This window comes from Magnolia sinica, chromosome 7 (assembly GCF_029962835.1).
Source record: "Magnolia sinica isolate HGM2019 chromosome 7, MsV1, whole genome shotgun sequence".
NCBI classification, from domain to species: domain Eukaryota; kingdom Viridiplantae; phylum Streptophyta; class Magnoliopsida; order Magnoliales; family Magnoliaceae; genus Magnolia; species Magnolia sinica.
Genome location: NC_080579.1, coordinates 72,990,616 through 73,001,999, shown reverse-complemented (window position 1 = coordinate 73,001,999; position 11,384 = coordinate 72,990,616). Strand labels below are relative to the sequence as shown.

The following is an 11,384-nucleotide window of genomic DNA, read 5'->3' as shown; positions in this document are numbered from 1 at the left end:
TGGTCTAGATGCTGTTCTAGGACTTCAGGGTGTTTTGTCACGTAATTGACAAAGGGGGAGATTAAAAGTGCCTTCTCTACCAAAAATCAGGGCAAAGGCTACGGATAAAAACCGTAGCTAAAGGCCTATGGCTACGGTTAAAGTCTGTAGCACGACCGTAGCCATTGTTACCGTAGCCATAGGTCTAAAAGTTATGGCTACGGATTTTAACCGTAGCCATAGAAACAATGGGTATGGATTAAATCCGTAGCTGTAGCTTCCGTAGCGCTAAGGTATTTACAGCTACGGATTATATCTGTAGCTAAAGGTAGAGCAAGAACCGTAGCAATAGGCTTAATCAGCAATAGCTACGGTTTTTATATAAAAAGCTACGGTTAATAGCCGTAGCTTTTGAAACAATAGGTACGGATTAAATCCATAGCAATATTTTCCATAGTTTTAAATTATATACAACTACGGATTATATCTATAGTTAAAAGTAGAATGAAAACCATAGCAATAGGCTGAAATTAGCAAGAGCTACAGTTAATAGCCATAGCTAATGCCTATGTTTTTATAAAAAATTTAAATAATAATGGTAGCTCTTACCATTGTAGTACACCCTGATAACTCATATAAGCTAATATAGATAAATACTTCGTGGCTAAATCATTCATTCATTCGATCAAACACAATCATTCATTCATTCAATCATATAAAATCATTCATTTCCATTCACAAAAGTACAATGCCAACATAATAGTTTTATGCCTCTATTGGTTATCAATTTACCATAAACTAACACCCTATTCTCAGCTTCTCTTTGATCCGAAAGCTTACTACACATGGCTGAAAATCAATTTCATCATACAAAATGGAAGAAATTGCATGTTATGACATTATACATGAGAGGCTGAAAATGTGTTTGTGGGTGTTTTGAAGATTGAGCTGAAAATGCAATGGTCCCACTTGAACAATGGACACTCTGAGGATTGTGCCTCTGAGGCCAACCCCAACAAATGCAATCGCCATGATAGTCGGGCCTGCGAGGAACCTCGCAACCATTCTGTATGCAACGAGTTTAGTCCTACAGGCTATGATTCTTGGCTGTAAGGGCCATGAACAGTCCTGAAAATTCAAAAAATTCAAAGGCAGTTCAAGTCAATTCAAAACACTTGAAAAACAAGGACTAAGAATCATGATGAGCATATCAATGATCTTACCGAGACTGAACATGGCCATCCCAAGACCTACATTCGACAAGATCATGACAGAATTTTCCATGATTTGAGGCTTCTTACAATGAGCATATCTATGATTTTTACTCTTTGTGACTTGTGTGTGACCAATATAACAAAAACAATAGCTACATACAAGGCAGTCAACCTGCAAAACATGAGAAATTAGTGAGCAATATGTATATATGAGATGCCAATGTAAGAAGAGTGAGACTAAACCACTGCATGACCTCCACACTTGTTGGATGGCAGTTACTCATCCACCATACACGTGGGACATGGCATATATGTATTTCAATGCCAACCACCAAAATAGTCAGCCCCACTGTGGGTGCAGCACAGCCCAAAAATCACTCTGACTGATCTTAACCACACATCCTATTAATTTGGACATTTGACCATTTTCCTCTTAGGTGTGTGTTGGCTGCAAATTGGATGGCTACATACATCCAATAAGTGCAATTTCAGGACACAATACATCCTCATTAGAACCGAGTGACTATGTATGCCACATGTACAGTGGATGAGGCACCACCATCAAGAAATCACAGAGAAACCATATAGAAGTCTAGCCCAAGAATATGAAGAAACTGCAAATTCCAGAGAAAGAATGGAAAAATGAAAGATTAGATAGAGATAAAAGCAAAAACATGGTCATTGGCACAACCTTATTCGAACTGTGTTGAGCACCAACAAGCATTTGGTCCCTAAAAACCAACTCACCCTCTTTGAATTCCAAGCTTGCATAGACAGCTGCAGTTGCCAATCCAAATTGAAGATATCACAATTCATGAGAAGTACAATAAAAGTGAATAGACAGTGCAAATAGATTTTTCTAAGGGAGTGTTTGGGTTGAGGGTATACTACAGAAAGCAAATAATTTTCCTTTGATTTGACATTTCCTTTTTTTTCTCTCTTTTTCATTTTTCCTTTGGAAAGGCTTTCATTTGACATTTTTCTCTGTTTGATAAACATAAAAGGAGAAGGAAATCAATTTCCTTTACTAGGCAAGGGAGTAAAACTTTTTTTTCAAAATATCAATTGATGGGAAAAGAGGTTTCCGTATGATGTGACGCTTTTAGTGCAAAATTGGAAGGAAAAATGTTTCCCTTTGAAAATTGAAATTCAAACCAGACAGTTTCTGTAGTAAAACGAACAGGTGCAAAGGTTTTCCTTCCCCCAACGTCAATCTCACTTTACCATCCGCTTATGTCACACTTGTACTTTCCCTTGCTTTCCCTAGTTTACCGTCAATCTAAACACACCCTAATATATCACAAAATGTAAAAGCTAATCCTCAACATTGAAAAGGCAAAGTATGATCTACAAATTGTTTCTAGCATCATTCATAATGCCTTTTATAACTTTTCCAATTTATCCTGTTTTCTCACACATTAGTAATTGAGCACAAAACTCTTTAGACCCAGTCTGCAAAAAACCATTATCTTCAGCAAAACATTGGAATGCAGCTACAGTACACTATAACAGAACTTTACTATATAGTACATACTGTACTGAAGCAGGTTGGATGTCATAAAAATTGTTGGGTGTACACAAAAAAAAAAGAAAAAAAAAGTGCGGGTACTATCATCGAACAGATTCTAGGCAATACACTAAGATCATATGCATATGCATCATTTCTTGCATTTGCATTTTCAAGCATGAGAATATTATCCACATATGGAAATGTTATGAATTAGTTTATAGTTTGGCAAAGCATGACCATCTATAAGCATGCACATAGCTATTGTACACTTAGCATATACATGCATGCTGTAATTCAGTCCAAATCGCACCCAACTATAGATAGGACATGCCTCAAAATGGATACATGGACACATACTGCTGAACTAGACACCTGGCTATTTTACATTTTAACCGTACACTTGATGGCCACTGACTGGATATTTCAGATCATACGTTCGATGTGATCTTTGGCTTATGAGACCCATCTATAGTTTGGTGCCAATTTCAACATCCTGAGCTGATGAATCATATGATACACAGCCTATGTGTTTGCTCAATATACACAGATTTTCAGTTCTGAAAACTGGGACCCACAGTTCAGCAGTCCAGAAAATTGGTATATTGCCTCGCACTGCTGGAGGACTACTCCCCAAAAATTTCCTAGATCGGTATATCCCAGCAACCAATCTTGGAAGTTTTGATTAGTTGAATGTGGACCATTGCTGCATTTCTCTTCTTAACTATCCATTTGTGGACCACGAGTCTTACTTTTCAAAACCAAAAACATGCAGATAACATGCAAACAATTCCTCTTTCACAATATGTTCAGGGCCGCACATGTACCATTTCTGGGCCAATTAAAACAAATGATGTTCCTCTCGATCAAGCATTATATAATCACTCTTCACAACATATTATCATGTGGAGTAAACATCGTTAGGCATGTAAAATTTACGGCAAAAAGAAGTGAAGATGTACACCAACTATTACTACTAAACACACCCATCCTTTCTACCCTTGGTTATAAAACCATATAAAATCTTTACCATAGTATAACCAAAAACAAAAAAGATGGGTGTATTAAGCAAATGGTGGATAAAATGAGTAGAAAGAGAAGATACCCTTTCCATGTTCTTCACTCTGCTTAATATCAAGACCATGACATCGCCTTTCTGTAATAAGCTGGTCATAGTAGTCCTGTATCAAAAATAAGGGTGAGAATGTCAACTTATGTCACAGGCAGCAATTTCTGCATATGAAAGCATATGGACCCAGAATGATGCCAATTGCAACCATTGTCACATCCACAAGTTTTGGCGGAGACCTGATTTTTGGAAAGAAAATAATACAATAATAATTCATAAAAATAGATAACTGGACTAACTGGATTTTTTTATTTTTTTTATGACAACAAAACAATAAAAAAATATTGGGTCTTTGGCATTGTCAGAGCCGGTTGCTTCCTTGGAAACCCATGTTGCAATTCTGATTAAAGTTTAAGTAAAATACCGCTGAAGAAATGTTGTGGCCACAACAATCACGTACATAATTCTTCCAGAAAATACAAATCATTGACAAGTAGAGGACTGATTTCCACAATCATCACCTGGTTTGCCAAAAGAATAAGAAACTTAAAATGAGTCCATGCAATCCATGATGGATGGAAAGAAATTTCAGCAAAAGTTGTTTGTGGAGTGTCTGTGTGCATTCAAAAATGAGAAGATGATGATGTATTATCCTTTCTTCTTTTTTGAAATATATTTTAGTGATTCATGAAATTTAAAAAAAAAAAAAAAATCTACTTGAAGTGTCCTTCACACTAACAGCTAGCTGAAATCTTGTATCTTTGTAATTCTAATGTGTTATATATTTACGTATTTGATGCTCAACTCTATGTCATTTGCCCAAAAAAATTTTGATCGATTACTGCAGACTGAGGTTTTCTAATCCCACCTGTGCATTACCCGGCCCATCTATATGCAGGCATGTGCGGTGAGCATCCAAGCCATTAGTAAGTGGACCCCGCTATGTACATTCCCTTGCCCACAAGTCATGACAGTCTGCTCCTCATTGGGGCATGCCTAAAAAACAAGGTTTCTTTGACAGTGACAACCATTTGTGTGCTCTGGCCCACATGATGAGTGGACTGGCCTGATTATTGGAGCAGGGCATCTATGACATGGTATACACGTTAGGTGTGCTTGGATCTTGAGTATTGCACATGACATCTTTACATTCAAAAACAAGAATGTAACTTAAACCAATTCAACCCAGATAACTTCACTGACTAAGGGAAGCAACACCCTTAGTCATTGACGATAACCTAGATACTTCACTAACTAAAGGTGTTGAATCGATAACCTTGCTCTCAATCGCAGTTTCCTACCTATAAAGAAATAAACATAACAAGAAACCCAAACAATGAAAGAATCAAACCAGTCCATAAAGGACCAGAATTGTCTACAACACCTATTTTACGCAGCTACATTAAACAATGAAAATGGTTTTCTATAAATCATCCAAGAACTGGGTTTTACCCTATATCTCCACAATTTTGCCGAAAAAATTGATATGGGTAATTTCAAAACAATGCAATAAACGAAAAGAAAAATTAGAAGCGGGTCAATTAGATATCAATAATCGGCCCAAAGATTGATCTGATTTTAGATGAATTCATATAGGAACATGTTTTGATTGCATACCGACAAATATTTTGATGAAGAGGGTTTTCATGAACTAATCCAGGCTTCAAATCCTGATTGCTTTCACCATTGCTGTAAACTGAATTTGCCCATGTTCAGTTTAGAAAGAAGGAGAAGAAGAGGCGAGGTGACTAGTATAGGGACAAGTGAGTGAAGTAGATATTAAGTAAACTACATGACACACACATATATGATCGTACCTAAGCTGAATTCAGCATTGCTCATGGGCTGATTGGTCAGTAATAGAATGAAATACAAAGTCACCTTCCTTGTGAATATTGCTGCTTTCAGGGGCATTTCTGTCACTAGGAGTTGGGGTCTCAAGTGCTGAAGGCGGGGCTGCTGGCGCAAGTGATTGCTGCTCTGTGCTTGCAGGTGCCATCCGGACAGTGGTGGTGGGTACATACACTGCTCTAGGCACTGCACTCTCCTTCATAACTTTAAACTGTAGGCAAAAAATTCGATCTCACTAAAAGCAATACATATAGGAGGATTCGAGCCAGGACACAGCTCAAATATCCTATAGCTGCATTTAAGAGTGCACGTAGAGAGCAATGGTTGATCTAGCAAACAATTATATATGTACACACACACACACATAGTTTACCAAATGCTGAGTATCAGATGGTATCATTCTACAACACCAACCAAATGCAAACCTATGGAAATATAATCGAGAAATGGGCCTAAAAAAAAACTTTTCCAAAAATAATAATAAGAACATACCGGAAAATGATTATCTGGTCAGGCTTCTTTTTCCCCGAACTCATATAGAAATCTAGTAGAAGTTCCCTAGATACCAACATTTCATTGAAATACGTTCACACAAAAATTAGTGGAAAAGGAAATGAAATGTTTTTTTTTTTGTTCCATGTACTTGGTTGACACTTTCAGGTGCTCAATTGAATTTTAAGAAATGAAATTACAACTTCAACACTTGACCAGGGTTTTTTTTTTTTTTTTTTGTTCCATGTACTTAGTTAACACTTTTAAGTCCTCAATTCAACCATAGTTTCCCTAGAGCCAAGTCAAGTTCACTTTCTTTATTAAAAAAAAAACTAATAGAGCCAAGCTGACCCTGAAATGTTCTTGACTGGTAATCCACATTTTGTACAATTTTTTTTTGAAAATAAATTGTATTATCATTTTTTTAAAAGAATGTTTTGTCAAAATAAAAGGGTGATCAACAGATCTCCCAAGCAACAAATCTAAATTAAACCTACTCCTGAAAAAGGCATGTCATGTTCCAACCATGACAACCTAAATGTGAGTGACTTGAAATCAATTTCAAAGGTGCAACAAATGAGAAGCAGCCAAAACACCCAAGGGATGATATGCAGCCTATGAGAAGCAACCTAAGGGAATGTGTACACAAATCTTTAAATGTTAGCTAGAAATCAGTTTCAAAGGTGCAACAAATTCAAAGTAAGTCGGGGGGGGGGGGAATGTACTCCTTCTCCAATCGGCATGAAACGCTACAATCAAGATATAATAGCACATCAGTTGTACTCAACCATACTGATATATCAGTAATTCATCATCTTGAATTAGTAAGGAACTGGCCTGCGAAGTAGCCCAATAGAGCAGTAGCCTAGATCACAGAGAGGGGGACAAATGCATGTAAAGGATGCATGTTTTAGTAGAAGAAATAGACCGACACAAAGGAAGGCTTCTTGGTCAGATACATGCTTGATCAGCTAACTTAACTGGATATGACTTGAAAAGAAAAGAAAAACTATCACACAGAGCTATCTTAGAAAAAACAAACAAGTGTTTAAACGTTGCACCATACACACGAAATAGGGACTAAAAGAAGAAGAGATGTTTCGGGTTTCTCATCAGCCATGGATAAACCTAGTTTCAGATAATCTACCCATGATTTTTGCGGGGGTAACATTTAACACATTCTACTGCATGAACTCCATGCAATGACTTAAAACCATGATCAAGTTTTTGTTACAGCTTATTTATAGGTGTTCCATATGCCTGCCATAATTATTGTATGGCTCCAATAGTCCATTGGCATTATAGGCTATCACAGGCTTTTATAGGGATGGGAGTCATCCAATCAAGTGACTTAAGCACACCCCTAGGTGGTTTCACATGATTATTGGGTGTGGTGGTTTCATGATGTTAGAATGGTCTTGCCAACATAAGGATTCAGAAATGCTAAAAGCTTCAAGTCAATCTCAAACTACAATTTGCTTTCCAATTTCAAGATTGTACTCAAATCGTAAATCATAGGATTTTGACAACACTGCTACCACCTAACATTAACCGTCCACCTTAATTGGGCTAGGTTCTAGGGACCAGTAGACACAAAAACTACAAGATGGAATTTGCATTAGACTATACATCGATATATAAATATAGCAAAGATAAAGGAAAAACAAATTCATCATAACATTTATCATGTTTGCATTGGCAAAATGTAATTCAGAGATGTTCACATTGATAATATATAATTCAGATGTAAATGAGGTTACTAAACAGTCTGTCCCTTAGTAAAGGAATAACCCCTTGAACTGACATAGTTTCGAGGATTTGGCAACTGGTGGTTACCTCAAGTACTCAGTGCGGCCTTGTACATCAAGATTTGATAAGAATAACTAAAGGTCCATGGAAACACCAATAACAATATAATGTTTCATCAAGTACAGACCTTGGTTATTACGCAGACGTCTACACTGCTACCACTTCCCAAGTCATTGAAAATCCAGAGCAAATCACCTCATACACAAGCTTTATTCCTTTGTCTCTCTACAAAAGAAATCCCATCACCTTATATTTCATGTTAATAGTATCCAGAGATCTAGTATTAAGGACACATGTTTCTATCTTCATCAGTGAAGGCATGATAACTCACAATTGTGCAATTCTAACTAAAAGATGGCAAAGAGAAACACATCCAAAAAAATAAACTACTACAGTTCCACTGTCATGTCAAATCTTCTATGGTAAGAGATGTATGGAATGGTTTCCAAGAAATCAAATAAAATAAAGACCAGAATAGCTTCTACCATGAAATCATGTTAAATGGTCTAATTTAGTCTGAGACTCCTGTTTGCTATCCTTCTCGAAAGGCTAGCTTGGTTCATGAGGATGTGTCACTCTTTCTCAAAAGGATCTCAGCAGCTACAGGCTGCTCTGTTCTGGAAAAGCATCCATGCAAGCCCTACCTCTTTGGCACAGCCTTCTATGTTCTTTCTCAATGACAACATAACAATGATGATGCAAAACATTGACTGAGGAGAAAAATGCAAATCTAGTAAGCAAACTTATAGTCAGGCCCTCTCTGTATTTTGACTTAAAAGATGACCATCGTAGCAAGAGAACCAGAACCTATGGTTGCAAATGGCAGAGTGTCAGTTGAACCGTGAGGGTATATCTGCATAAGATAATTGTTCAATCACAAAAATTTATGCAAAAAAATGTTGCATCCTTCATATGCCTATATGCAAAATCAAACTTACAGTGCAAATGCAGTCCAGTAAAATCAACACCGCCAAGCACCAAAGCAGCACTAACATAACCTTGGTAACTGGCCAAGAGTTAAACATTGTCAGCCTCATCTAACGTATCATGAAGTGTACAAAAAGCTCCAATATCACAAATATAACATTTTTGAGGTCTAGAAAAAGATATGTTTACCTAAAAAGATGAGATTTCAAAAGGGTAAGAGCAGTAATGACCCTTGATTCACGGCCGGTTGCATAACGGTGTAGCTGAAGCTGAGAGCTTACCATATCTAGATAAATACAAACAGAAATCAAGATGGAAACCAATATCACTATGAAGAGTACAAGTGACGGCAAATGTGAATGGCAGCTACAAACAGAAATCAAGATGGACAGGAACTACAAAATTGAAATGGAAGAGAGAGAAATAGGAGATTTAGGGGTTTTATTTTTTAGAGTTTTTGGGGGTTATAGGGTTTGGCGGAAGGAAGCTTACAGGGAGGATTCGATCGGTGTGGAAATCCCAATAATCGGAGAGGAGATTGAGGGATTCGACAGGCGGGAGACAGGACAGAAGAACTACCGTTCGTCTTCCCTACCATCGCTTTAAACGAATTTGGAGATATGGCCACAGAGAGAGAGAGAGAGAGAGAGAGAGAGAGAGAGAGAGAGAGAGAGGATTGGGGAAGAGAGAGTGAGAGGATTAGGGAAGGGAGAGAGAGAGGGAGGAAGAGAAGGGGTTAGGGAACGGAGTGAGGGAGAGAGAGAAATGGGGGGAGTTTTGAGCGCGGCTACGTTTTGAGTGCGCGCCCATTTTTGGGCGTTGGGACCTATGGACGCTCCTGGAAGGGGCTCCATGGGGCCCACCATGATGTATTTTCATTATCCATTCCATCCATTAATTTTAGTAAATAATTTAAGCAAATGATTCCAAAAATAAAGTAGATAGGAGGCCCAAGTGGACCACACCATAGGATGCAAATGTGATCTAATCTCCATGTTTCCTACCATGTGGTCCACTTTAGCCTTCAATCTAACTAATTTTTGGTTTCATGCCCTATAATAATATTTCAAAATATATGGATGGCTTAGATAGAATGCATATTTTTTTTAAAAGACCCTACAGAGCCCATTACACCACCGTTAATTATTAATGGTGTGGCACTCTTTTAGCTACGGATTAAAACCGTAGTAATTATAGGTACAGTTTAAATTCGTAGCAAAAAACTAGCATGGTCTGTATCCTTTGTCCCTTTTTTTGGTAGTGCTTGGTTTGTCAATTAGCGTGACTATTGAGTTAACAAGACAAGTGAGCTCCATAGGAAGACTATTCATGCGTCTGCCTCAACAGGATGTCTGCCCATACTCGTCAATAGTAAACTTAGCCTCACATCTCATGTCCTAAAACACCAGGTATATAAAGCCCTTAAAAACGGATAGAACATCTTATGGTTTAAGGTAAGAAAACTATTTTACAAAATCAAGAAAATCTCTAAGTTTTTTGCCTTTGTCGATTTATCGATACGTGGTTCGATGAAATCAAGCCCTGTTATTAATGTCCTCGAAACTCACTCGATCTTATCGAATTGAGGACTTTAGATGTCCAGCAATTACAAAGAATTCTGGACTGAATTATCGATGAATCGATGGAATGTTCGATATCATCGAATTTTGAATCTCGAGTTCATGACGACTTGATAAAATCGACATCTGGTCAGTTGTGTCCAATATGCTGTTAAGGCAAATCATGTGATTTTTGATATCTCAAAGAGTGCCTCAATATCCTTGAAATTCAAACCTCGATGATATTGACAGACCTTCGATGATATTGGATTGGGACACAAAACTATCCAGCAAGCCTTCAGGTAAAATCTTTTAAGTATTGAGGATCACTCGATAAAATTGATATTTAAATATCGATCATATCGAGACCATGTCGATGTCATCGAAATAGGACACAAACTGTCCAGCAAGCTTATAGGAAAATTCCTTGAAAATATTGATGTATCGACACTGTCATCAATATCATCGATATTCAAATTCCGATGATATCGAGGGATGCACGTTCATATAAAATACCTGTTATGTTTCAAAGGCAACTGCACTCATATTTTCAAATATCAAGGAATCCATCTTTGCCTCGATGAAATCGGAGTTCGAAATCTGATGACATCGAAGAGTGTTCGATTTCCTCGACCAGTTGGCAAAAAAGGTTCAAAAGCATTTGACAGATTGAGTTTGTGTCATCAAGTGGCCATTTGATGCTATCGAGAGTATACGCTCGATGATATCGAACCTTGTAAAAAATATGATAGTTTTATTTTCGTTAGAACTTTTTGCTTATTTAATGAGAGCTTACCTTTGGTTGTTTATAGAGAAAATAGATAGAGCTTTTAAGTGTTTAAATCCAGATCATATACCCTAAGCCTTTTCTCTCATGAGAGTTCATCCTTCAATCCACCCTCATCATTGATATTCAATAAAGTGGATTGGAGAATGAACTTCCATATTCAAGGATCCTACAGCTACCATCTTAATTG

General features: G+C 37.4%; 1 protein-coding gene across 1 annotated transcript; it reads right to left on the bottom strand.

Annotated features, from left to right (window-relative positions):
- Window positions 1-8,386: 8,386 nt before the first annotated feature.
- Window positions 8,387-9,616, bottom strand: LOC131252130 (proteasome subunit beta type-7-A-like). Its single transcript, XM_058253012.1, has 4 exons — window positions 9,341-9,616; window positions 9,038-9,134; window positions 8,860-8,927; window positions 8,387-8,774 (listed from the first exon to the last, which is right to left on the bottom strand). The coding sequence occupies exons 1-4, from the start codon at window positions 9,444-9,446 to the stop codon at window positions 8,752-8,754; spliced, it is 294 nt and encodes a 97-aa protein (XP_058108995.1). The 5' UTR covers window positions 9,447-9,616; the 3' UTR covers window positions 8,387-8,751.
- Between the last annotated feature and the right edge of the window lie 1,768 nt (window positions 9,617-11,384).

Coding starts and splice junctions, on each gene's coding strand:
- LOC131252130 (XM_058253012.1), bottom strand. CDS start 9,446: ATGGTAGGGAAGACGAACGGTAGTTCTTCTGTCCTGTCTCCCGCCTGT. Junction 9,135..9,340: donor ACACCGATCGAATCCTCCCT/GTAAGCTTCCTT, acceptor GTATTTATCTAG/ATATGGTAAGCTCTCAGCTT. Junction 8,775..8,859: donor TACTGGACTGCATTTGCACT/GTAAGTTTGATT, acceptor TATCTTATGCAG/ATATACCCTCACGGTTCAAC.